This window comes from Catharus ustulatus, chromosome 6, assembly GCF_009819885.2.
Source record: "Catharus ustulatus isolate bCatUst1 chromosome 6, bCatUst1.pri.v2, whole genome shotgun sequence".
NCBI lineage: Eukaryota > Metazoa > Chordata > Aves > Passeriformes > Turdidae > Catharus > Catharus ustulatus.
Genome location: NC_046226.1, coordinates 6,340,385 through 6,367,539, shown reverse-complemented (window position 1 = coordinate 6,367,539; position 27,155 = coordinate 6,340,385). Strand labels below are relative to the sequence as shown.

At 46.6% G+C, this 27,155-nt stretch overlaps 1 protein-coding gene across 1 annotated transcript in view; it reads right to left on the bottom strand.

Annotated features, from left to right (window-relative positions):
- Positions 1 to 2,423: 2,423 nt before the first annotated feature.
- The window catches only part of PRKCH (protein kinase C eta), a 114,172-nt gene continuing 89,440 nt past the window's right edge, over positions 2,424 to 27,155 (bottom strand). Inside the window, 4 exon segments of the mRNA XM_033063905.1 lie at positions 2,424 to 3,428; positions 4,854 to 4,997; positions 20,977 to 21,165; positions 22,480 to 22,618. Of these exon segments, the coding sequence (XP_032919796.1) occupies positions 3,282 to 3,428; positions 4,854 to 4,997; positions 20,977 to 21,165; positions 22,480 to 22,618 (619 nt within the window). The 3' untranslated portion in view covers positions 2,424 to 3,281.

The following is a 27,155-nucleotide window of genomic DNA, read 5'->3' as shown; positions in this document are numbered from 1 at the left end:
GTAGCTCCTGGAAAACTCTTGCATTTTTTTTGTACCCTTCCTTGATTTTTTCTTTCATTAATAAATCAGTATTTCTTTATATTTTCAATGGTAGTGCAAACAGTAATCCAGCTTTTTCAAAAGCAAAGCTATTGCATTGATGCTTTTTAATGAGCTGATCTTCATCCATACTGCTGACAGAGTCTCAGGGAACACAGCTGAAAAGGCAGCTCCTCAAAAAAGTATGGGAGAGTTCAGGGACCTTGGCCAAATGTGGCTGACTCAGGATCTGCTGACTCCAGTGGCTGGAAGCATTACACAGACATACGAGTTCCAGGCAGCCAATGGAGGGGAAGAGCTGCCCTAAATTATAAATCAGGATCCAGGTAAAAATTGTGAAAATCAAGAAAATTCCTACATAGCAGAAAACCCTAGGCTTCCAAGTCCAACCACAGATCTGCCCATGAATTTGCACTGAGGGTGATGGAAGGGTGCAGTGACCCTCACGCCACTTTAAATCAATGAAAAGTGAAGGAAAAACTCCCTTTGTCATTTGAACCCTGCCCCATTAAGCCAACAAGCCCTGGGGCCACAGCAAGTATTGACTGGCCACAGTGAGAGCTTTCCTGCTCCCCAAAATACCATCTTATACCCTCCAGAGATGTACAAGCTTTCTGGTTTGCAGTTCACAGCAATCCTAACAGACCATCTCCAGGGGTGAGTCAGTTCCCACTCTCCAAACTTGCAGGGCACAGATTGGGGGGTATTGATATGAAATATGATATGATTGATATGTGATATGATGATATGGTATGATGATATGATACTGACACCCCAATAAAGCTCTTCAAAGGTGACTACTGCACATTCTTCATGCTGTCAGTGATGTGAACTCTCAGATGCTGGGGCCATGGAAATGGTATCACATTTTGATGCTGAAGGCAACACTGTGGCAGTAGCTTCTTCAACAGGAACTATTCCATAAGGTCTCCTGAGCCCCAGAGAATAACACCGCCAATGAAACCCTGGGATGATACCATTGTGCTGGCAAAAAAAAGGTGTATCACTGGTCTGCAGCACTGACCACCAGGGAAGGAGTGGGAGAGTCAAAGAGCCACCAACATGAAATTCAGACAGTTTTGGGGCTCCCACTCTTGGTGCCCAACTTAGCTGCACTTACACCTTGCTAAGTGAGCACTGCTGCAGTTGTAATCCCACAAAACTGAGCAGGAACTGGAGTGAGGAATTGCTTTGGGTCATGTCTGCACCAGAAGAGTGAACACCACGTGTCATTCATACATGAACAAGGTGTCACAGTGGCCCCCTCATGCAAATGCATCCATCCCTGTACTGCTTCTTCCCATATGGGAAAGCAACTCAAGGCAGCCTGCAGGGCAGGTTCTTGGATGATTTTTCTGGAAATCTGCTCTTTTTCTCCAGTTTACACAACACAATCTGTCCCTCTTCCTCTCTTGCCCCACTTTGGAGTGGCTGGGAAAGTACACAGCAGCAAAGGGGTGGGCTGCAATGTGGCCAGAAGGTGTCCATGGAAGGGAAGGGAGATCAGAGGATGAAGCTGTGCTTACCAAAAGAGGAGACACAGGGGAAAAAGGGGGAGAACTGATGGAACACAGAGGCACAAAGTCCAAGGGTAACTGAGTCTCTTCCCCACCTGTCAGAGAGCTCAGAGATGCTTTAGAGGTAGAAGTCAAGGAGAGGGGACTGGAGTGGGAAGGAATGATTCTTGCATGTACATCTCAGCTTTGATTTCTTCTTTCTGACTTGTTCTCCCAGCAGGTGAGCACGTACAGACCCGGGGTCTGTGCTGTAATGGGGGTTGTGCCTCTGTAATTTCCATGCCCAAGGCTCCTGCTACCTTACACAACCTCCACAGCTGCAGTGGGGCAAGGTCTGTGCAGAACTGCCCCTCTCTGCTGCACCTCACTCTTCTCTCAAGTTAAAGCATGTGAGGAGCCCTATACAAACATCATCAGTTTTGCAAGATGCTAGAAATCCTTCTCCAGTAATTCATATCTGCCCAAGGAGGAGGCTATAAACCTGTCATACAGCTTCAAGCCCAGCAAGGAGTGCAAATGTGTGCCAAGGAGCTACAGAAAAATCATCCAACTTCAAGAAAAACAGGAAAAGCACAGAACCATCTCCCAGAGCATCTGGGCTCTAAAATCTGCAATGAAAATTCATCTCAGTCTGCCTGCAGCAGAAGCTTGAGGATGCAACCGATAAGAAGTGCCCTGTAAGTAATGAGCTCTTAAATCCAAACCAAACCAAGTCACTCTATCTTTAGATAAGATTTATCACTCTCATGGGAGAAAAGCTGTCCTTTTGTGTTACCTGTTGGTTGACAACTAACTCTGCTTTCAAGCAGCTTGCCAGCTCTGCGGCTCCCATCGCAATAACGCTACAAATAATTTAAGTGCTACCACTTTGGATCAAAATTTTAATGAGGCACTAAACCCACAAAAGGGGCTCTGTGTAACATAATTAAATAGAAAGGGCCTAAATAAACAGTACAACAAGTTACATTATAGTTGAAAACAGCTGGGAGGCAAAGAAAGGAGCATTGAAGATGCATGATGTAAAAAGGCATTTCACAGAATGCAAACACTAAAACTTTTCAACACGCACAAAGAGTAAAACACTACAAGCACATGACTTCCCTTTGATTTGGAAGAATCTGTGTGGGGCACAGGGCATTTGTTTTTTTTTTCCTTCTGCTAGTCAGCACAATGAAATATTTCACATGGGAACCCAAACAGTGTCAAAAAGAGCCATTTGTGCTTCAGAAAGAAATAAATACTGCAGGAAAGGTAAAGTCAGTGGGGACACCTGGTTCAGTCAGGCCATGGGATGTTGTATCACGTTCCAAAAGGCTGGACAGTGCTGGGACTCCTCAAAAGAGTCTTGCAAACAATCAGCATTGTAACAAGTCTGTTTGGCTCAGGGCTGCAAGACACTTGCTTCATGCTCATGCCGACTCCTCAAATCCACTGCAAGTGGTGACATTCAGGCTGAGCCACCCAGCTCAGCATCCAATGCTCTGTCTGCATCAGCTGTTTACAATCTCATGTTTGTTCCACCCCTGTCAATATTTGATCCAAGAGCTGCAGAAGTCCTACAAACACAGGAAGGTTTCAATTTCACATTAAGGTAACACTGACAGTGGTGCTGCTGTATTGTTCAAGTCAGTGCACTGCTACTCCTTGAGAATGAAATTACTGGTAAACTTGGTTTTCATTTAATTTCCTCCCAGTCCTCTAAGCAACCTTTCTCCAGAGCCATAGCTATTGCTGCAGTTCTGGGCTGGTGAATGAAAAGTTTCTAAATTCATCTTGGTTTATCATTGGAAGGATCCCTTCTTCAATGGGGGTCAGGATGGGCTCCTCTTTTATAAAATCTGGATCAAAGTTGCTCACGTCATCTTTGGATTTCTGTCAAATAGAAAACACAAAGGAAAGACATGTCAAAAGTATGCATCGTCTGCTTGGTCCTTGCTCTGCACCTGAGTGCACTGAACCATCACTTCCATAACCCAGGCTGAGCTGACTGGGAGCTTTTTCTGGGCTTGGACTGGGAGCAGCTGCCCCCACAGAGCCTCTCACAGAGAAAAGCCTTTTTCAGCCTCTGAAGGTTTCTGACAGGGAACCCCCTCTCAAATTTAACTGACAGCAACTCTGGGGGGCTTCCCTGGCCAGACAGGGCAGGGCAAGGCACATACATCAATCCCTCCCCTCAAGTGGCAGCACACACCCCATGTTATCAGCTGTGTTCCCACCTGGCTGACTCCACACAGCCCCTCCTTATCTGCAGAGTGCCTCAGCTGGGTTTTGGGGAGGAGGTGGAGGACTCTCCTCTCAGTGCCAGCCATTAAACTTGCACAATACTGAATTACTGGGCTGTGGGAGGACAAATGGCTGGCCTCCAGGTGCTGGATTCCTTGCTGTGTGCCACAGAGTGGGGCTGTTTAGAATGCACACACACAAACTGGGTTTGTGGCACATTTTCATGAGGCACGTGTTTTTCCTGCACCCAGAGCAAGATATTTTATTGACATTGAGGTCAATAAAATGTATTGACATTGAAGTCTAACATTCCCAGATCCTGGCCAGCTTGTGGAATACTGAGCAGGCTCCCTTAGCCTTTGATTCAGGCTAAGGGGCAACTCAAGATTCTGCTTTTGAGCTGTCACACCTCCCCAGGTACCTGCACCCAGTATTCAGGGAGCAGGACTGGGTGGACCATTGCCACTGAGAGCTTGCAGAGTGACCACAGCATGAGACAAGCCACCCCAGGCAATAATGTGAGAGACAAGGAAGCCACAGTGACAACCCTGGGAAGGCTGTCCCTGAAGAGCAGCGCTCTTCTCTCCCAGAGCATCCTTAGGGCTGAGTGGCACCATTGGGGACAGGGACAGCGCTGTGTCCTGTGCAGCCTCTCTGCCATTTGAAGCATTCAGTGACAGTGGCCTGAGCAGGGAGCAGTGGTGGGTGCTGAACAGACACAGAGAGACAAGGGAGAGACAGCCCTGCTGTGGAGGGTAGGTGGAGTGAGCAGGATGAGGATTACTTACCCTGTTTTATCTTTGGGGCACGCCAAAGGGTACTTGAGTGCCTAACCTGCTGCAGCTGCTTTTACAGATCTGCATCTTTTCACTGAGCTGCCTTTGAAAATCCAGCATGGAGGGGAAAAGAGGAGGCTGACCAGGTGGCCAACCAGCAGCCAAACCAAGGCCAGCGGCTTCCTCACTTCCCTTCCTCCACCTCTTTCCTGTCTCACGGGAATAAATCTGCTTATAGAGCCAAAAGAGAGGGAAAAGCCCCGAGGGATCCCCTTCCCCCAGCCCCCTCCCCACGTACAATGCGGGGCCTGAAGGGGGGCTCCATCTGCCGCTGGTTCAGCAGGTCCCAGTCCAGCTCCTTGAAGTAGGGGTGCCGCAGGATCGCGCTCTCGCCGCCCAGCCCGGGGCTGCCCAGCCGCATCGTGGGGTTCTTGGTCATGAACTGCAAGACAGAAAGGGCTGTTTGTTCCCTCCCATCCGGCACGGCCACGGCAGGGGTGCCCATTAGCAGCCACACAAAAGCTTGTCCTCAGCTTTCCTGTTGAACCCAGTTGCTGGCCAGACTTCGCGAGTTCCTTGTAATGGAACCGCATGCAAGGAACTTAACTCGCTCCCCACAGGAGGAAGCTGGGTGTACTTCTATTTTCTTTTGCATTTGGTGAAGTCCTTGGTTACCACAGTAAGAAAAGAAAGTTGAATTGCATCATTTGCAACAGTACAAATATTGCGCAGTGTGTTTGGTCATTATTTGTTTCTGTATTAATTTCTCAGGAGTACACGCTCGCTCTCAAATGCTGCCCAGCAGCCAGCCAGGCTTTGGCCTTGAGTCAGTCCTGAGCTGTGCCTTTTTCCTAAACCTCTCCCTGCTGAAGCACTGCCAGATGCCTACGCTTTTCTTCCTGTCATCTCAGGAAACACAGGAAAACGGGCAAGACTCTGGCTCTGGCTTTTAGAGCCCTCTGACCCTGAGCTGATGAGAGCAGACAGGTCACCATCTCCTCACTGCTGAAACACCAATAAAGGATTTCATTTTGTAACATTTTTATTCTGCTGCCAACAAAAAGAAATCTCAAATCTCAGCCAAAAATCAAAGCCCTGATTTGCCAGGGAGCGATGAGGAAAGCCATACATCACACAGACGGTGTGAGAGGACCCTGGTGGGTGCCCTTTAGGTCCTGATGAAAATGATGAAATGTGAGTGCTGTGGATATTCTTAAAGGGGAGGAGGAGAATCCTTTCCCCAGAAAGGAAAAGAGCTGGTTGGCTTGTTAATTTAGGATTACAGTTCTTGAAAATTCAGTAATAAACAATCTTTCTCCTCCCCTCGAGTATTTCCAATTCACTGGAGAAATCATGTTTAAACTGGGAAAATAGCTGCTTTTATTTGCCTATTGAAACAGCAGCATAAAGCAAGCTGCACTCTGGTGGAGGTGTCCAGACGATTTCCTGGAAGATGAAAGAGCATTATGTTTAGCAAACAGCTGAACCAGCCAAACCAGACAATCGGTCACTGTTTCAGGAATGGCCAAGTCTGCTGCATCTCAGCAATGGGGAAATGAGAGCAACTTCATTCTGGCTGCAGGAGCCTTTCACAAGGTACAAACTCTCCTAGGACAAGTGGATAAAAGGTCCAGTCATTCCCCATCTAGAGAGAAGGTGGGGAGGAGAAAGACGAGTGCCCAATTTACAGAATTCTCCCCAACACCCCATTTGAGGGGGCTACAGGGACAAAGCAGATGGGACATCTTTAGCTGACACCCTGCAGAACCCCAGACAAACTCCCCAGCTCCACCCTGACCCCCTGAGCCCTTTGAGCTCATGTGCTGCCACAGGATTCCCCACAGCAGTTCTGTTTTCCAGCATTCCACCCAAAATATCAGTGGAAAGAGCTGCCAGGTGCCAGATTTGCATGAGAAGTCACCAGGACAGGAACAAAGCCAAGGTGGCAGCTGCAGCTGGGCTCCTCTCATGCTCCTCTGGACTCTTCAGCTCCTGGTGATGCAGCATTTCCAGTGTCAGGCCCAAGGACAAGCAGAACTTCTGTGTCTCCCCAACCCTTCCAGCTTGCTCTTCTCCCTTCTACCAGCAGAAATTCAACACCATTTCTTTCCCAAGAGACTGCCCCAACATTTCTGTGGGATAGTGATATCCCCAGAAACACCTTGGTTTTCAAAAAAGAAATGGGTCTGAGAGACCTGGTTCAGACAAGCCTTTGCAAGTCTTGAACTAAGCTCCTTTGTTTTGCAAAACAAACCAGAAACCTCCTGGCAGCCCTGTCTTTCTCTAGAAATTCATTCTTTGTCCCCACAGATGAATATCTGCACCTCACTAGGTCTTATTTGCATTGCTGGAACACCTAGAAAGCTCAAACAAGACCAGAGTTTGCTGGTGCTGGGAGTGGTATAGACCAAAACATTCCAAAAAGACAAGACATTCTCCAACAAAAATGGAGAAAAGATCTGGGAATACATCACATGTCTCCTGGCTCCTGCCCTACCATCACCTCCATTGGACCAAGAGCCTTCTGTTAAATGTGGAAAGGGAAAAAATAATCATGAAAGTAAATAAACTCTGAAAAGGACTGGCAACACACTTTGCTTGGGTTCCCATTCATGCTCAACCATATAAGACCAAAACCTGAACCCAACTGCTCATTTCCAGACCAGTTTAGAGCCCTGGGATATAAAAGTGTGTTTACATTCCTCTTTGCTTGATGTATTCCATGTGATACCAGAACTGCACCAAGCAAAGGCATCCAATGCAACAAATGAAGAGCCAACATAAATTCATCCCTGGCTGCTTAAAAACACCCATTTTGTTAGGACAATGAGGATTAGGCAAAGGCCATCTCTTAAACTGGGCTATTTTGAGGTCTGAGAAAGTAAAACAACATTTGAACCAAAACTCTTCAAATTCAAATGGCCAGGTCTGGTTTGCCCACTGGACCCAGAGATTGGGAAACCTCAGCTGGGGAACTCTAGGCACCATCCACCCCACAATGAGTGCCTAATGGAGACAGGAGACAGGTGAAGGATTCAAATTCATCCACTGCTGGAGCACATTCCCCTGGTTGGCTCCTGAAACCGATGCCAGGCTCCCACAAAACCCCTCTGAATTATTCCTTTCCTCCAACAGGGATGAGCTGAGCTATGCTCAGTGCTGCTGCCTCTCTGGGTCTGTAACAACAGGGCTGTGAAGCACAATGGGCTGCAGTGACCCCACAGCACCACAAACCTCTCTGGAGAGGATTCTTGTTTTCCAGGTACTGGAAGCACCCAGTGCAGGCTAGCAGGATCCTGAAAATGAGTTACAGGCCATGCACTCTACCAAGAGTGTGAACACAACATGAAGAGGCTCCCCTTTCATGGCAGACAAACTCACACTGGTCTGCTTCAGCAGAAATGTGGCCCAGGTGTGGCTTCCTCATCCCTGGAAGAGCTCAGGGTCAGGTTGGATGGGGCTCTGAGCAATGTGGCAGGTGAAACACAGCCCTGTATTCTGGGCAGTGCAGAACCATGCCAGGCTACCCAGCCTGTGGAGCACACACACCTCTGCACCCAGGGGCTGTGATGGAAAACCACAGGCTGGCCATGGCTGCTCCTCCCTTGCATAAAATCTCCTGGTGAATTTTGGAGGCAGCAGGTCCATCTCAGTCTGGTGAAGGGGGGTGTTTCTCTGGGGAGAGGCTCCACTCTTTATCTGGGCTGAAAAGCAGGAGTACAAATGACTCCAATAGAGACAGCTCTGATGTTCTGCACTGGAACAGCTGCCTGCTTTGCTGTAAGAGGTATATAAATGACAGAATGAAATTTTTGAAGTCTGCTTCCACTAAAATGAATAACAAAGCCTCTCAAACACTATTTGAATTCACCAGGAATTACTGCACTGACACAGAAATGGATGGATTTTCAGTTTGTATTGCCCAGTAGGCAGAAAAACCCAAAAGACTCTAATGACCTCTCAAAGGCTCCAAAACCCATGAATCCTGCTTCCTCCCTGCCTGAGGCAGCACTGACATTTCTCTGCTGCAGCAGGGCAGCATCTGGCAGACCATCTCATGCTGCCTCTGCTGTCTGATGGCACTTCCTGCAAAGCAAAGAGCTCGAGATTTCTGAAAAACTTAATGACAAGCTCAGCCTCCATCTCTGAAATGAGAACCTGCAGCCCATGCCCCTGTCCCGACCATGTGAGAGGCTCTTGTGCAGCAGGAGGGGTGAAGTGCTGAGACTGCACAGACACTGACCTCTGCACACACAGGGGACAGATTTCCAGAAGTGCAGCTCCTCTTCCCCACATTCCCCTTGGCTGCACTCAGAAACAGCTGGAAAGTGTCTCACAAAGTGTTGGCTGCTCGTGGCATGCCTGGAAAGGCCAGAGTTTGACATTTGCTTCATAGGTTTGATAGCCCTCAGTGTCCTTCCAAGGACAGCCCTCCAGTGCAGGTGGTGAGAGATGTTCAGCAGAAAGTTTTTTGTGGAAAGATGTCATCTCCTAATACTTAGTTATCTCTATTCTTCCACAATAACCATGAATGCATCACAAACCTCAGCCTCTGGCACACAGATGAAGAAATGAAGAAATGCAAAGAAAAAAAATCAACAGTAACAACAAGGCAAACCAGAGATGTTTCTGAGCAAAAAGAAACCCAAAGAAATCCAAGATGCCTCCCAGCAAAACCAATGGCAACACTATCAAGCTCAAACCTGAACCAGACTGTCAAGCCCTTGCTCTGTGACCACATCCAGCCATGGGAAATGATCCCATTCCCAGGGTAAGGAGCCCCTTGGGAGCATCCTCAGCCTGGGATCCTTTGGGCTGCACCAGTTTGCTGAGCAGCAAACTGGAGCAAGGCTGTCCCTGACCTCAGCTAACCCTCCCTGCAGCATCGCAGCCAAAACCAGCAGCTGGCATCAGCCAAAACCATGACTTCACGAGATCATTTGAGAACCTTTGCTGAGAGAAAATGCAGCAAGCCATGACAAGAAATGAAAAGCTGGGGGTTAGTCCACAGAGGGCCCGTGAAGTTACAAGGAAAAAATGCTGCCATAGCAGTGCCAACCATTGGGGAAAATCTGTGTCAGCCCTGGGAGCTCAGCCTGCAGCAGGTGAGGGGGATCTGTGCTGGTCCTTCCCTTCACCCAGAGCTCAGACCATGCTGGAAAGGGCTCCAGGACTCCAGGACACTGTGCAAGGCTGCAGTGAACACTTCCAGTGCTGCTCACATGCAGCATTGCAACTTCTCAGGAAGGCTGAGTCTGCAAATCAGTCTAATGGCCTGGGAGTCACTGGTGGGATGTTTGCACAAACCAGCCACTTCCTTGCATAAATTTCCTTGAATTACAAGTCTCCTTTCTCAATACTGGAGTTCCTGATTGGTTTTACGTAATTGATGTATGTGTTATTTGCACCAGGACAATTAATTTCATGAGTAATATCACAGATTACGTGAAATTGCATCACTTTCTAGGAAAACATTAACAAGGCTCAATCCTGTCATAGGAGTGCTGCACTTCAGGAAGAGAAATACAGCTTTTTGTTCAGCCAGTCCCTTCACACTGTCAGGCATCTGGATAAGAAAGAACCTTTCAGACATAGCAGTTCCCACCAGGACATTGGTGTATTTATCCTGTAAGAGAAAGCCTGTGTCCCAGCAGCTCATCTTTCAAACACAAGCACACAGCAGAGAGGGAGGATATTCCCAATCATACAGGCAGGGACCAAGGAAAACTCATCATTTTATTCTACCAGGAGCCCAAGGGCAGCCTGTCACAGATAGGATGGCAGCACCTCAGTGTCACCTCCTCTGCATCACTCCTGTGCCTCACAGAGCCCCCACTCAAACTGTGGCAGTGTAATAGTCAAGTCAAACTGTTAAAAGAATGGAAGATTTCCCTGCTCATGGCTTTAAAATTTGCCTGTTGATGTTTCTCCCATGTTGGTACCAAAGTAAAGAGCAGCAGCAGCAGCAGCACAGGAGATTAATGCCCCACAGTCTCCCCTTCAGTAACGAGGGACAGCAGGAGATCAGGAGATACCCAAGGTGCTTCTCTTCATTAAGATTCATGAGCTAAACTAACAGGGCAGAAATTAACTGGAAAGGAAATAAGATTTCTCAAAGATCCATTTGATCTGAGACAAAAGGGAATCATTATATAAATAGAGCAATTACTCTAATTAAGGCTTCCCTCCATTAATCTCTCGACTGAATGCTGCAGTTGCTGAAAACAGTTTGGCTGCCTGTTATGTAAGGCAAACAAACCCATGGACTGGGGTGTCATTAGCCTTCAAACAAAGAAGAAGAAAGATGGTTCTATGGCTCTGTCTGTTAATGCCTGTGTTATTTTTAATGATTGGAAGCCAGGAATTTTTTTTTTTTTTTTTTTAATAAAAAGCTGCTCATTTTGAGCCAGAATTGTCTTTCTCTCTCCTGGGCAAAGCTCCCATCAGCCTCCCTCCCAGTCCTGCCAGGTGATGCTCATAAATGTGTCTCATTTCCCCATGCAAGAGCAATCCAGGGCTTGGACACACGAGTGAGTTACAAGGTGTGGTCAGAGAGCTGTCCCATGGGAGTCCTTGTACTTAGGGCAGCTCAGCCAGTGCCTGGTGTGGGTGTGAGCCAGGAACTTGGAATCTGGAATCCTCCAGACCTTCCCTGAGCACTGTGCTGCTGAGGGCAGGCCTGGAGTCACCTGGATGTCTCAAATGTCAGCTCTGTTTCACCTGGGGATTTGCTCTGACTGCAGACATCAGAGGCCATGTGGTGTTCCTGCTCCTCCCCTGCACACACAGGGATCAGTTGTTGGGAGCTCTGATTCCCACCAGCAATCCATCGTGGTGCTGAGCCAGGATGTGACCCCAGGGGTGTGGGTACCCCCACACTGCAGTCCTGGCTGCACAAAACTGGGAGCAGCTGAAATCCTTCAGTGCAGCAAGGTCCAGCAAGCACAGTGCCAGGGTTCAGAAGTACAAGACTGCCCTGAAAGCATTTTAAGGAGTGTGGGGGGAGGAAGAGACAGAGTGTGAAATATCTGTTATCTCCTTTTCCAGATAGAAAGGGAAAGAGAGGTAAAAATAAGTCCTCAGCCCAGCTCCCTAAAAGCCAGAAGACTGTAACAATAAGCATGACAGCAGTCACATGTCCAGTGTACAAGCCCCAGGCAAGAAGGACAAAATGTCAGTGCAGTGGGTATTAAGCAGATAAATTTGATCTCACTTTCCCCTGGTGCAGAAATGGCTGCTTGATGCTGCCCAGACAGAGCTCAAGGGAACAAGGAGGATTAACTGGATTGCAACCAGTGCTGAGCAAGAGAATAGCAAAATAAACCAAGGTGGACTGACTAGCAAAATAAACCCAGGTGGAGAGAGCAACTCCCATGTGGGACAGACTCATCTGGCTCCAGATCTCCCAGTGGTGTAAACTGATGAGACTCTGCTGACTACCACAATGAAATGCTGTCTGAATAGCTACAAACCTCCTCACTGTGCTAAAATCTACCTGTCTCCTTGCCTCTCCCCACCCATCAACAACTAACTCATCAGCACTAATGCAGAATAAAAAGGCCAAGTATCAAATGCACTGGCCTCTGAGGATAATTAGTGATTTTTGATACTTCTGCTTTTGGTAATTCTGTAATAAGTAATAAAAAGTAGACACTAACTTCAGTCATTGGCTAAATGGAGTGTTTGACAAAGGTTTTAGTCAGGATGACACCCCAGAAAGCTGTGCTTTCAGAACTGAGGGGTCACCCCCACAGGGGTCACCAGCTGCAGGGGCTGCTCAGACAATATCACAATCCTGCTGCTGGTTTTCAATTACCAGTCAGGCTACAGGTACAGCATGGGGATATGCAGGTCCATTACTAAATCAATACATCCATCAGAGCAGCACAAACATGAAGGCAAAATGAGCATCCCACTTATTAACAGACTGGGAGCATGATCCTGCTCTCATTTTAAGCAGGAGTAAAATCTCCCTTGGGTTGCAAGGGAAAACAATTAATCCTTTTCTGATAGTCCTGTCAAGAGGAACTGGGAATCTGTTACACAACCCTGGGTGGTCTATTTACATAGGGTCAAGTACAAAGGGGACTAAAGTGCCCTGAACAAACCTGTAAAGTCCAACTAAGAAAAAAAATACTTCAAAGGAGCTTTTTTTGTAGTCCTGGTTATATTCCAATTCTTTTAATTTTAAAGTTCCTGAGAAGACACAGTATGCCATAAAGTTCAAAGCTGGAGGGATGAGTAGGACCTAAAGCCCTGGGTAGCTCAGTCAGAGCTTTGTTACCTCTATCTCAGTGAAGACCTCCCAGTTAGATGGACTGGCCCCTTCTGCCAGGGGCTGCACAGCCAGAGCTCACCCCATCAAACAGCAATCATTCCCAAACCCAGACACAGGCTCTCAAGAGAATCCTTAGGATTTGCCCCAAGGCTGGATTTTAATGGACTTCACCAAACCCCTTTTGTGGGTCTTTAATATCAGTTTAGATAAGGCAGAGCTGAGGAAGGAGCCTGGGCCACAAGTCTTGGGTTCAGACATGGGAATCTCTCCTTCCTGAGCACCAGGGAGTAAGGAGGAAGAAAAGATGGGGAAGACAATGTTGGCACTGTGAACACACCTTCATTTCCCCTCACCCCTGGCAGGAAAGAGGAGGATGAGTCACACTTGATGTTACTCTAGGCTGGTTTAGGAGCTTTGTCTGAAGTAAATCTGAGCTTGCATGCTGCACACTTAAATGAGAAGCTAATTTCAGCCTGTTGGAAAGGGAATGGTAAAAGACCTAATAACTGTTTCAAGATGAATTTGGCCTTGGCAAGCTCTATATAGATATCTGTAGTTTTCTTTCAGAGTGAATTATTCAGAAGCACGAGACTATCACTGTGGGGAAGAGGAGCACTTGAGAAAGAGGTGTGATCAATCAAAAGAAGAGATTAAAATCACTGGGGAAAGCTATTTGCTGTTTGAGAGGAGACAGCAGGTTACAGATATGGATGTGCAAGCTGTGGCAAAAGGGGTAAGAAGGCAACCTGTGGTGGGGGCACAACCCTGTCACCTCACCACAGTGGGTTTATAGCAGAAATGGTCTAGGCAAGAGATCATTTAGAACTGCAGAACTCCTCCCCAGCTGGGAAACAAAAGGCTCCAGAGCCTTGCTTTTGCAACAGTGGCAAACCAGGAAATGCAAGATGAAAGCATTTCTGAAAAACAAAATAAAGGAAAAATGTGCACACAGATCCAGCATGGAGCTTCACAGAGAGATTTAAATATCAGCCTCATGCTGAAAGCCAAAGCTTAATCAAATTGTGCAAGAGAATTTATGGAGACTGCCAACTCTGAAGAGATGCCAAGGAGAATAATTTATTGGCATTTGAAGGCACTTTTAATATCTGTCTGCCTTTGTTAGCAGGATCCTCAGCTCTGAGGATAAAGCAATGAGCTCATCCAGCTCCCTCTTTGATTTCAGTGGGTCCATCATGCTGTCCCTTTTCCTTTTGAACCTTGCCTAAAAAATACATCTGGTTCATTCAGAAACAAGTTCATTCTGTCTATTCCAGCACTGAATGTGAAACAGATTATCTGCCTTTTTCTCTCACTTGGAAAGGAAGAACCTGACCCAGATCTGCAGGATACAAATGCAAAGGGGAGGCACAACTGGTGCAGAGTGACACAAGGGCACCATCAGCATCTGGCTGCCTCTGTTCACTCCCTGGAGGTGTTCAGCAGAGGGCTGGGAAGCACAAACACTGAGCTTTGGTTGAGTTTACACAGGGGCCAGATTGACTGTGCAGGACTTGGGGAAAAGGTGAGGCATGAAGGCAGCAGAAAGCACAGATGCTATAATGAGTGATGAAGGCAGCAGAGAGCACAGATGTTATAATGAGTGATGGAGGAGCAGGCAGACACCCCTGTGGTATCTGGGCTGGTGACAGCTACTTCTGACCTCCCCCTATCCAGAGGTGCTCGACCCCAAACAACTGCAGAATAAACAGAATAACAGAATGAACAGAATAAACTTCTCCCAAGTCCAGAGGAGCTGTCTGGGGTGAGCAGCTGCAGCAAGTAGGCAGCTGGGATCATCCACACCTCTCCTGAATTCAGACATCCTCATCAGCAGTTTGGAAACAGCCCTTTCCCTTCCACTCCTCTGTCACAGCAGACTGTTTGCTTTGATTGTGTTAAAAAATCTGCCTCTCAGTCTTTCTGCTGTAAGAGCTCCACCCCTTGGCCCCCTCTCCTCATCGAGGCATTTTCAATTTGCCCACAGTGGTGGGGCCAGTCTGGTTCAGCATGGAGCATTCACCATTCACAAAGCTTTTCTGAAAATAAGGGGTGCACACCAAGGCTTTGGGCACTCAGCCCTTAGGGTGGGCAGCTCCCACAGCACAGCTCAGTGCTCACTTTGCTTTTTGTCCCACAGTAAGCCCTGGATGAAATGTCCCAGGGAATTTGGTTTTTTATCTGTATGTGGACACTTCCAGTACTTAAAGGAAGCTAATAAAAAAGAGGGAGAGAGACTTTTTACACAGGCAGATAGGGACAAAGGGAACAGTTTTAAACTGTTATGAGAGATATAGATTAGATATAAGGAAGAAATTCTTGTTCATGGGCTAGTGAGGCACTGGCACAGGATGCCCAGAGAAGCTGTGAACTATCCCTGGAAGTGTTCAAGGTCAGGCTGGGCAGGACTTGGAGCAACCCAGTCTGGTGGAAGGTTTCCCTATGCATGGCAGGAGGTTGGAACTAGCTGGTGTTTAAAGTCCCTTCCAAACCAAAAATCTGTGATCTCTCCAATCTTTTCTTCTCAGGTAAGTGCCTGCACAGCCTGAGTCTCCAGGGGCTCTGCTGGAGCTGTTATCCTGCATCCAGCCAAACTGGACTGCCCTGTGCACAGCCACGTGGGACATGAGCAGCTCTTCAGTATTTCTTTGGAATGACAACCTGTACTCCCCAGGGAGTCCTGGATTCAACTCACACACACAAACATAGCAATAAAATTTATCTTACTTTATCATTATTAATGATTCCTGAAAAACAATGGGAAACACTGCTCCTTTGCATGACAAGGAGGGACAGAGAAAGGTATCCTTCAAATACAGTTTTTCCTTACCTAGTATCAGCTGCAAATATAAGGAAGAAAAAAATCATACACATACACACACATTCCTAACTTCCACCAAACTTATTTCTATGCATGCACTTGGGTACACACAGGAAATCCCAACTCCCTCACCTTGTGGTCTGACAGCCATAAACAAGTCCATAAACCACAGGCCATCAGAGCAGGACCCTGCTCCTGCTGACCCAGCACCATTATTGCTGCAGCTGGGTCTGAAGCACCACTCCCAGCCAGGAGTTAACCTGACAGTGCAAAGGGGATTTTACACAATTCTGCAAGAACAAAGTCTCAGTGGTATCTGGAGGAGGGAAAGGAACTCAGTGACACAAAGCAGGAAGGAGTTCACTCAACCAGACCATTTGCCTTTTGAGTAACTTCTAGGCTGTTGTTCTCTAGAAACACAAATCAAGTTTTTCTTTTGCATCCTTGGCATTAAATGCTGATGCAATTTTTCTCATGCTTGCCCTCAGCCAAGCTCCCTCACTTTCCCACTCCTTTCACTCTTCCCACTAATCCAGGGGCATTTGGGCTCTCTGGTGCTGTTCCACCTGTGCTGAGAGAGAGCACAAGCTGCTAAAACCACAGCCAATTTCCTCTGCACCTTCCCCTTTTCTTGTCTGGTGTTTATGTTTCACACAAACCCACTTGGAGGTGAATATAACCACTTCTGCCCACTCTCTTAACTCCAGTAGTGCTTTTCTCAAAATGCATGCCCTTAACCAGCTGGAGGAAGAACAGACTTTAGTCTCATTTGTGTCCTCAAAATATAAAGCTACAGGCAAGGCTGCCTAAGCCTCACTTTTGGAGAGAGCATTTCAGCTAAGCCAGAAGTGTTTCAGAGCTCTCATTAAGACTGGGGGTTAGCATAAAAATGCCAAGAGACATCCTTGGCTTTAGCAAACTCAGCTGTGACAGGAGTTTGGAAATCCAGGGTGCAGAAGGCAGAGCAGTACTAACACTTCCCTAGGGAGATGCTGCTTTCCAGCCCCTGCTGTTACCAGGCTCTGAGGGTGAAAACATCTAAGCTGCAATTGCTCATCCAAATTTCCAAGCCTTTGGGCCAAGCATTGCTACTTGTGATCACCAGTCCATGCAGTGACTCAATAGGCTTAGCCCTTCTTTCCTCATCCAAAACCAGGCATGGAAAGGAAAATCCCTGCAGCTTTCCCTGGGAATTTGCTTCCCATTATGCCATGGACTTCTGAGACCTGATTTTCAGCCTGTCCCTCCATTCTCCCCTCAAACTAAGCTGCCTGTGAGCCAGGCAGGGTGGCTGAATTGCATTTGAGAAAGTCATGTACCAAGTGAGTGAAACACACTGCCAGAAACCCACCCCACTTATGGGAAGCAAGAGGATTGTATTTCATTTTGCAGTTCACTTGGCTGAATCCCAAAGCTTCAGGCTGCCTGGAAAGCTCCCCTCTCTGCTCCAGCACTTTTTGATGGTGACAATTAACAAATTCAGAATATTGATATGCTGTAACAAAGTAATCTCTAGCTGCATTCTCCCTGTAAGAGATTGGGTGCAGCAGTCTCTGCTCTCTGCACGCTCACACAGTTTATCCCTCACAGTTTCTCCATGATCAGACCCTGGTGACTGCTCTGTCAGCTGATGACAAAGAGTATTTGAAAGAATTTATCTGACACACACAAACCCAATAGCTCCTTGTAACTGCTGTGAACTTGTAACTGCATTCAGGTAGGGTGATGGAGAAATCTTTTTCCTTTAGCAATTAAAATCAAAGCCAAACTTATGTCTAGAATAAGCTGAAGTGGATTGAATCCATTCAGCAGCAATTCTCCTCTTCTGCATTTTATTACTCCTAAAAGGAAATCCATGCCCTAGGAGTTTGACTTGCTCACACAAGCAGAGGAGAGCTCAGTCTGAGCCTTCTCCTGACTTGAAGCATCAGTACCTGAATTCCCCAGTGACACAATCAGACAGGGCAGTGTACACAACTGAGATGTTCAACTTTCCTCTTCTGGTAATATTGACTCCATCAAATCCTGCTGGTTTACCTCTGTCCTACTCCCTCCCCAACCCTTCAGAGGAAATTTCAAGGACAAAAAAGAAAGAAAAAAATTAGAAAAGGAAACAGATAAAAAAGCCAGATGAAAAGGTTTTTTTCCCAGAGCACAAATATTTCTGCTTTCGATTCTACACAAAGTCCCAGAGCACTGAGGTTAGTTTTGTTTTCCTTGGTACCAGAATTCACAAACCCTCCAGGAACACCCAGTGACGTAAATGAGGTCCTAAGAACGTAGTTTTGTTATTATGCAAAGATGAACAGGGTGCAATCTTCAGAAATCATGTGGTTTCTTATGGGGGGAAGTTGGTGAAATGAAATTACGCTAAATGAAAGCCAAACGAGGCAACAGCATCTGTGAAATGCGTATTAAAACTCACCATCCTTGTTTCAAATGAAACCCTTCACAAAGGCAAATGGATCAAGTGCTTTCTAAACCTAGATATATCTATTTGTAGAGCATCTCTAAGCACCTACACCTAAGGGCATCTTGCTAGCAGAACAATTGATTTTCATTTCAGAGCTTTCTATCATTTAAACTTGGTGAATTCTCACTAGCCCTGTTCAAGGTTAGAGAGCAGAACTTTTAGTGAGGGGATAATCCAGTTATTAAGGCTACTAAGGCCTTAGCCTGCAATACAAGAGAATCCAGGTTTAATTCCCTGATCTTCCACAGGCTTCCTATGCCATGTAATTACTTACAATCATTATGTCACTGAAATAGTTGGATGCTGATTTTCCAGAGCTCTTTGCATTGTGGTTAGACAGCACTGTCACAGCTCTAAACCAGAGAGCTTAAGTGTATGTTTTGTTGGAGAAAAGCAAAATGGCAATTAGATCATCATTTAGTCATAATGCTGCATCTAAGAGAAATATTAGTATCAGAAGTGTGTGTAAAAGAAAATCTACATATTTAGCAGCTAGAAAATCTACTCTCTCAATAAAAACCCCCCAGGTTTACCACTCTGTGTTATACTAACACCTAAAAATACTGACCAAAATATTATCAGTGCACTGAAAACGTAATACCTCAGCAGTGATAACATTTGTTATCATTCAAAAGAAATCAAAGTGTCTGTGTGTGGCTTCTATTTTAATCTAGAGCCCCAGACAATCTCTTGACAGGATGTTTCCTTCCCACTAAAGCCAACATGCTCTGATGCTTCTTTAGAACTCAGTGTAAGGAGGAAAAGAAGAAAGGAGCTCTTTCAGTGAACAGCTCTTGGGGCCAAAAGCAGCTACTTTTTCTTGAAGCTGCAGAAATTCAGCCTGTGAAATAAGATGCAACAATCACCTCCAGGGAGCAGAAACACTGAGGAACTGAAGGTCCAGTGAACATCTCGGCTGTCAATTCCCACTAGTTAATCCCAAGACTCCTGGTGAATGCCCCAAATTTCAGCCTTTTTCCCCAGAGCAGACACAGTGTAGTGCTTCTCTTGAGCAGCACACATGCATTTCAGAGAGGCAGTTTTGATTTCATTTGTTTGTCACCAGCAACACATAATAGAGCAGACAAGCAGAGGGGCTGGAGAGGAGACTTTTTCAGGCAAGGAACCAGCAGTTACTGAGCTGACTGGGTTTTGGAGATGCTCAATGCTTTCTATTTAAATTCTCAGCTCCCTCCTCAGTTCTGGCCCTCTTCCTCCAGTGTCCCTCATCATGTTCCTTGTATGGTAATCACAGAAGGGACCTTAAACTGTTAAAATTTGGGCATTGAACACAAACTAGAGCAGCCTGGAGTGACTGAAGTTTGCACTGGCTGTTTCTGGGAGGCCCTATCAGAATGAGGAAAACACTCATTTTATCAAGAGGCTAAAACACAAATGATATTTTATTACACCCTGAAATTCCTGTTATGACAAGCATCTACATGACCACATTTTGCCTCCATCTCATAATTATGCAATATACCTGCAGCAAATCCACTCCTCCAGCACTTGTCACTGCAGAAGAGGAATTGGTACTTAAGAGGTACTTAGGAGTCCCAGTTCAACCACATAAACGCTGCTCCGGAAGCTGCAATGAGTCTGAAGTTCATGTTTATATTTAGAACATGTAGTGAGTTATTTCCAAAACTCAAGAGAGCCTCCAGCATCACAAACAATCAATTCTGAGCACAACAAATTCTGATTTCAAAGCTCCTCCTACTCCTCCAGGAGCGGATTTTATTGTCAGTTGATTTCTGTGAAATTTATCAGATGTATTTTCAGCTGTAGGAAGTAGTTGCTTAACTTGCATACAACAGAAACCCTTCAGCAGAAAATTTCCAGATTTTCACTACTAAAAACTCCCCTCTTTCCCTCAAATGGTCCAATCATTGACCACCCCATTTCTCAGAGTCAGTGCTCCATGAGTTTCTATAAATTACTACCTTACCCAATTATTTCTTAGATCCTCTATTAGCATAATATTTACTGGTATCCACTCTTAAATACATCTTTGTCCACAGTGCTTTCTCAAGAAAAGGGAATACTCTGATCCTTCTCTTTCCAAAAGGTTCTTAGAGATATTTGATGATGTGATGAATGCCAGGAAGAATTCAGTAGCAGAAGAGTCACGTTGGGTCTCCCAGTTTGTAGTTTAACACTCTTGTCATAGAATCACCTTTTGATTCCTTACAGAAAATCCAGACAGTTCCAGTGCATTAGGCTCACACACAGCCCAAAATCTTAAAAGTTTAATTGCCATGTCACAGGCAAAGATGTGAGGCATGTGGATAAAAGAGCTCATGGAAAATGTTAGGAATACATGGCAGGACAAGGACAGAGTGTCGCCAGCAACAGCTCTCCTCAAACTTTTTGCTGTACAGTTCCATTTTTTTTCCTCCCAAACACACAAAAAATCAAACCCCTGTCTTTGCATGCAGATAGGCAGCAACTGTGAGGGACATTGGCATTACCAGAGAGGATTATCAGGAAGCCTTCACTTCTTGGCCATATGGTTGCTACTGATTAAACCCAGTGTTTACCTGCTGCTTCTCTTCTGGGAGACAACCACACACTGTCAATCATTAAGCAAGCAGGGGAATGCCCTGACACAAAGACAGGCTCACACTCTGCTTGCCAAGCTGGCTACTAAACCATATAAAGGCCATAACTGTGCAAACATACCTAAGTGTGGCAGGATGTTTTTTCTGTTTAGCCTTCAATCTGAGATAAGAAGAGGGTCAGGGTCAGGGAATCACGCCATTTCTGCATGCCAATACCCTGGCTCTGCTTTCCTCTGCTGGAGTTAGGCTGGAGAAAGCTAGGACATAGAGCAAACAGCCAAAGGAACTCACTGCTTTGAGGATTGCCACTGCATCCTGCTGGAGCCACGTTGGGTAGACGACTTCATCATTCAGAATGGCCTCGAAGAGGTCGTCCTCGTTCTCGGCCTCGAAGGGCGCGTGGCCGCACAGCATCTCGTACAGCAGCACCCCCATGGCCCACCAGTCCACATCAGGGCCATACAGCATCTCCTGCAGGATCTGCAGCACACACAGGAAAAAACACCAACCCTGAAGCTTCATGTCGGAGCAGGGGAGGAAAGAGGGATTGGGAAACAATAACACAAAAGCTCTCGCTAGCAGCGCTCTCTGTTAGGCTGGTGGATAAAGTGATCTTGTGGATGATACAATTCCTCCAAAGCCATCTTCCCCTGGCCCCTGGAACTTGCTATAATAGGTAAGGTATCCTAGATACCAAGGTTGAGCCAAATTCCTTAAGAATTTGGTCACACTCTAACACTTCGGAAGATAATTGGTTAGAAATTAGTCTGTGTAATTGGTCAGTTCGCCTTTAGAACCTCTCACTTAGATTGGATGCTGTTCTTTGTATAAACTTTTATTGGTTGTAGTTTGAATCCTCCCTGAACCTATAAATATGACTGTCTGCCCTTTGTTCTGAGAGAATCCCTGCTTGCCACCCTTCACATGAAATAAAGATTATTGTGGAACTCATCAAGTAAGGTCTCCGGTCTTTCTCTGCTGGCTAAATGTGAGCTTTCTGAGAGATAGCTAGTTGATATTAGCACTCTCTGGTCCTGGTAAATACCATCAGGGACCGAAAAAGAAAACCACATGATCTCACTTTGGGAACCCCCAGGTCAGCACAAAGGTACCTCAGATGCTTTAAGGGCTGAATTAGCTTGGCTGGGTCACTTGGGAAGCAAGCCCTTAGAATGATGCTGGGGCTGAGCTGGAGGAGAAGGGGAACAGCAAAACTGGCTGAGCCGCCACGTGTGTGAGCTGACATCGCCTTCCCCCTGCCCTTGGGAAGAAAACACCTACCTGGCCCTAACAGCAAGGCTTTCAGCTGTGAGTGTGGGAGAAAGGTGCAAACATCAACCACAGACAGAAATTCAATTGTGTTGAAGGATGTGAAACCTTGTCAGAACATCTGGCAGCATCTGGAGGGCAGCTGTTCCTTAAAGAGGTGTTTATTAATTTTGTAGTGAGATTGGGGAATGACAGGGAGTGTGAGGAAGTAGAAAAAGGAACTGTGTAACGAAGGGGAATTCAATATCTTTTCAAATCAAGTTGGGTCAGCATTTCTATGTGCTTCTCAAGGTTTTTGCAGCTATATTTCCATTTTTCACCTCACATTTTCTAGAGAAAAATATAGGCTTATTTTGGTGCATACAGCAGCATGAAGATTTACTCATGCTTTACTTCACAAGGGGCTGATGATACATCTAAGGAGGAAACCTTGAGCTCAGCAATCCAATAAGGCAAAGCCAAAGACACTGTCAGTTCCAAAGCTAACCTACACTTCTCACATGACTACAGAAAGGTTTCCTGTACCTCTGGAGCGATGTAGTCTGGCGTGCCACAGAAGGTGGCTGTGGTGATGCCATCGTGGATGCCCTCTTTGCACATTCCAAAGTCTGCCAGCTTGCAGTGCCCCTCGTAGTCCAGCAGCACATTGTCCAGCTTCAAGTCCCTAAAATGAGAATCATTCAGAGTCACTGCCTGCTTGGAGCAGCCTCACACAGATGAAGGCACCATCCCAGGGCTCAGAAGCTCAACCTGCAACCTGGACAAACCTCATCATCATAAAAAATAAACAGAAGTCGTGCAGGAGAGGTTTTCTTTCGCTTCATCTCTTACAAAAGGGAGGAAGGAAGAAGCATCATTCTGCCAATGGCTGCAAGACTTTGTCCTCATGAGTTTCCAAGCACCCCACAAGCCTGGCTGGCAGGGCTCCTGCTGCTTTAGCTCTGGGACTCACTGGAGCAGAGTTTGCCAGAGCTGTCAGATTGCGTAAGGATGCTGTGATGCAGCAAAAGGCTGTGCATGGGCCACGCTCTGATTCAGCAAAGCTGCACTGGAGCACACACTGGATCTGGGGAGCAGAGCAGGGCCTCTGCAGAGGGGAAGCACATTCCCTATTCTCCTGAGGTGTTGGGGCTTCAGTCCCAGATCTCCTTTTTATCAGCCTGACTGATAAATCCCATCTGGAGCATTATCCAAGCTGAGAAGAGAAGAAACTCCCCACTGACATCACACCACATGGGCAGGGGGAATCTTGGGCAGCACAGGATGCCTCCATCATAAGGCAAAGTCTTAAACTCCTCCCAGCTGTATCAATTCCAGCAGTGCACTAACAAAAGCAGGGAACATCCCCCACAGTACTCACTGGAGGGGGGACCTCCTTGTCATGTCACAAGAGACCTGCAGCCCAACAAGCTATAGGGGGACGTTTTTTAATACATCATATCTAACAGCTTGGGAGCTCCTCACTGAAAGCAGAGCTACCAAAATGACAGAGCCCTAACAAAGTTTATCAGCTTGCCTGACCTTGAGATTGCCCAGGGGAACAGCCTGCAGTCAAAAGCACTGTCAGGAGCAGGACCAGAAAGCACAGGGTCATCTGCAGACTTAAGGAATGCCTGCCTAAAAATACACCAGCTTGTAGCACCTCTGCTTTGCAGCTGCCAGACAAGCCCCAGGCACCACTGCAGATGCAGGAGCACAAACAGGTCACAGTTCGTTTTTGAACTGTCTCAGATGTTGGCCCAAGAGCTGTCACAGCAGCACCATAAGAGGGGGCCTTGACAAAGCCACCCTCAAAGTCATTCTGATGCCCACATCAGGATCAAAAAACTACATTTAGGGTCTCAGAGCCCCTTCATACTGGATCTTGATCCATTTTGCCCTTTGGATGGATATCTGTTTCCCTGGGAAGGGGGAGCAGTAGGGAGGGTGGTAACATAGGTGGTGATATCTCCATATCAACAATCAACATAAAAACCTAGGGTTGAGCTGAAATCTGAATCCAGCTTGATCCTGTTCATCCTCCATCTGTGACCCTAAAGTGGAAATCAAGGGGTTGATGGCTCTGTTGTGCATTGGCATTTCCACAGTCCATGGGACTCCAGACAGCCCTCCCTCAACTCCACTGCTGCCCTGGAAAGATCAAGGACACATTGTGTAAGACAATCAGAGCCACATCCTCTCCTAAAGAGATAAGGAAAAGTATTCTTAGCCTCTTTTGAATGGATGGGAAATCAAAGGATAGAAATTAAGAAATTTGCCCGTGTCCCCCAGAGACAAGACTGAACACCAGCTTCCTGAATTCCAGCTTGGATCTTAATCACAAGATCACACATCCTCTCTCTTCAACTTTAAGATGGCTTGGCAAGGCAAGCCAGCAAAAAGCCTTCTGCAATGCTGCTGCCCTTCCCAGCAGGCCCACGAGCTACCCGGTGAAATTTGGATGCCAAGGACAGTGCCCATGCCTGTCTCACACTGCAGTGTTTGCTCTGGGTGGGATGCTCAGCAGAAGACACTTATTTTTTCCCTTCTGAGAATCACAAATGATGGTTGAGGCATGTGGGCAAAGGCTTGTCCTGGAAAGGCTTTAGGCAAGCACAGGGAGAGGTTTGTGCATGGTTGCCCACAACAGCCCATCTTCAGCAGCAGTTTACAGCCAAAGCTCCTGTTGCTCTTCCCTGTGGTTCCTGGCAGGGCAAGGAAGCCCTCCAAGCATGAAGGCAGGCCTTGTTTTCAGGAATCTGCCACGCTGTGGCTGAAACACACAGTTTATTCTTGGCTCAGGTTTAAATGCAGCAAACACCTTCTCGGTTCTGGGCAGTGCTGACTGTTGTGGTGTGCCTTAGAGATACAGCTGGAAGGGGAATTTTGGTGAAGATCCCCCCAGCAAACTTCCTCCTGTCCCCTGAAACACCCACCATGCCCTGGAACGCTTTGGGAATACTCAAAATACACCATCCTAACATCTGAGCCAGCAGGAACAGCCACAAACGTGGAAGAGCAGAGGCAAGAGACAGCTGCAGGGCTGGGCAGCTCTGCTGACCGCGTCACCAGGGCACAGTGCCACTTCCCAGCCTCTGCCCCCCAGGACACGCTGCAGGAACTCCCAAACCCCTGCTAGCTGCACAGTGCACCATGCTCATCCCAGCTCTGAGATGGCAGGAGTCCTGCAGGTGTGAGAGCGCTGCTCTGGCTGTGTCCTCCCACAGAGCCTCCATCTCTGTAATTGCCATTAAATTTAAACTGTCTGCCTCTCGCTGGGTAAGCATAGTTTTAACCACACGAGGCAGAGCTCCAGCCCTTGGCTTCTCCACACTGCACGTTAAACCCATTAACAGTGTCTGTTGTCTCCTCCTGACTTCTGTCCAGCAGCGTGAAACCCAACACTTGCATTTTCTATTTTCACATAACCTGTAATGTGACGTTACTCTGGCTCTCACTTGCTCAGGCCCTTGGCTACGTGCAGATCATTTCAGAAGAGGACCTCCCATGACCACAGAAGGCTGTTTGATGCTCTTTGCTCGGCAAAGTGACAGGAGATCATCCTACACTTCCCTTTTGGAGCGGATCTCGTGGGCCAGCACAGTGGCAGCCTCAGCTATGGGCTCCTCTGGAGCCTGCTCTCTCTGGCTCCCACATAAGATAACTGCCTGGGAAAGCTGTGGTTTGAGCATTTATCCCAAGCCATCCCAGCAGTTGTGAGCTCTGAACTCACTGCTTGATGCTGACAGGTCTCCCCACGCACCGAACCCTGTAAGCCAGCACGGCCACATGAGAGGAAAAACACTGACAGTTCTCTGAGATTTACAAGGAGCTCTTCATTTTCACAGCAAGGATTCCGGGAAGCTGATGAAACTGGAAGCCATCCAGTTCAGAAAAGCCAAATCTACCTCATTTCCTTAATACTTGCATTTTCCATTCAATATTTTTAGCAGTTCCATGAAGCAGTAACGGCAGAGAGGTTTTCTGAGGCTGCGTTTCTAAGGTCCGGCTGAGCTTCTGCCTTTCACTGGCAAACCCTCCCTGGAAAACAGACTTCACCCTAACTAAGAAAAGGCTGTCTTTGTCCTCACCCTCAGCTATGGCACACTGGCTTAATGGCCTTGTTTAGTCTAGACCCAGAAGAAATGACAAAATGAGCTGTTTCAGCGTTACTCACTGGGAGAGGTGTTCTTTGCACATCTGCTGCTCGAGTTTGACATTCGTAAAAAACCCAAAATTACAATTGCAGATGATCTGGTCCTTTTCCAAAGCATCTGTCAAATGCAATTTCCCTGCACTGGGGAGTTGTGCCAGGGAATGTGTGTTATACACGTACCTGCCACTCACTCTGCTCTGACCATCTCACTCCTGATGTAGGAACTGCATTTGGAGGATGAAGTTTGGTGAGCTTTTTCCTTATTTTGGTATCATCACCCTGTTGTGGTAAGGGCTGTACACGTAGTAAGGATCCAGAGGAGTAAGGGGCTTCCTTCCACTGCCTCCACAAGGTTATCCCAGGTTTGCTAATCTCAAAGGTCCAGTTTAAAGCTCATTAAAGCCTGGTGTTCCCATCTCAATGCAAATCACTCACTGTGAAAACTGTGGGTGACAGCCACAAAAGGTAAGTGTGGCTAACATAAAACTCCAGCCAAACGGTTTCCAAAATATACACAATGAAAAACAAAATCACCAAACCTGAAATTAGCTAAATGAGTAACTTTGGCTTTTCCAAAGGGGAAAACTTTCCCTTTAGACACTCCTTGGAAACATTTTTAGGTGAGCAAATGTACATTTAAATCCCTTTGCAAGGGATGAGATTTTAATTTTTCTCCACCTCTTCTGCTGAAGTAATTTTACTTCACAAAAATGCTGCAATCTCCATCATGATGCAGAAAAATGCTTTTCTATTGGTTGCTCTGGTAGCCAAGTAATGCATATTTCCAACTCCTGCTTCAAAAACATTTTAATTTTTTTTTAATGAGGCAGCTTCAACAGAGGAGAAAGAAAGATGTACAACCTGCAGAATAGCACAGTTGGTAAGATAGTTAAGGAAAAGGCTGCAGTTTTCAAGTTGGAGGCTTTGCTCCAAATACAGTGGACAACAGATTTAAACCCATACTTTGATTAAATAAGGAGGAGAACAGATGGAGGTCTCAGTTTTATGTAAAGCCCTAAATAATCATGTGAAGCTGATAATGTTTCCCATTTTCCTTTCCATTCAT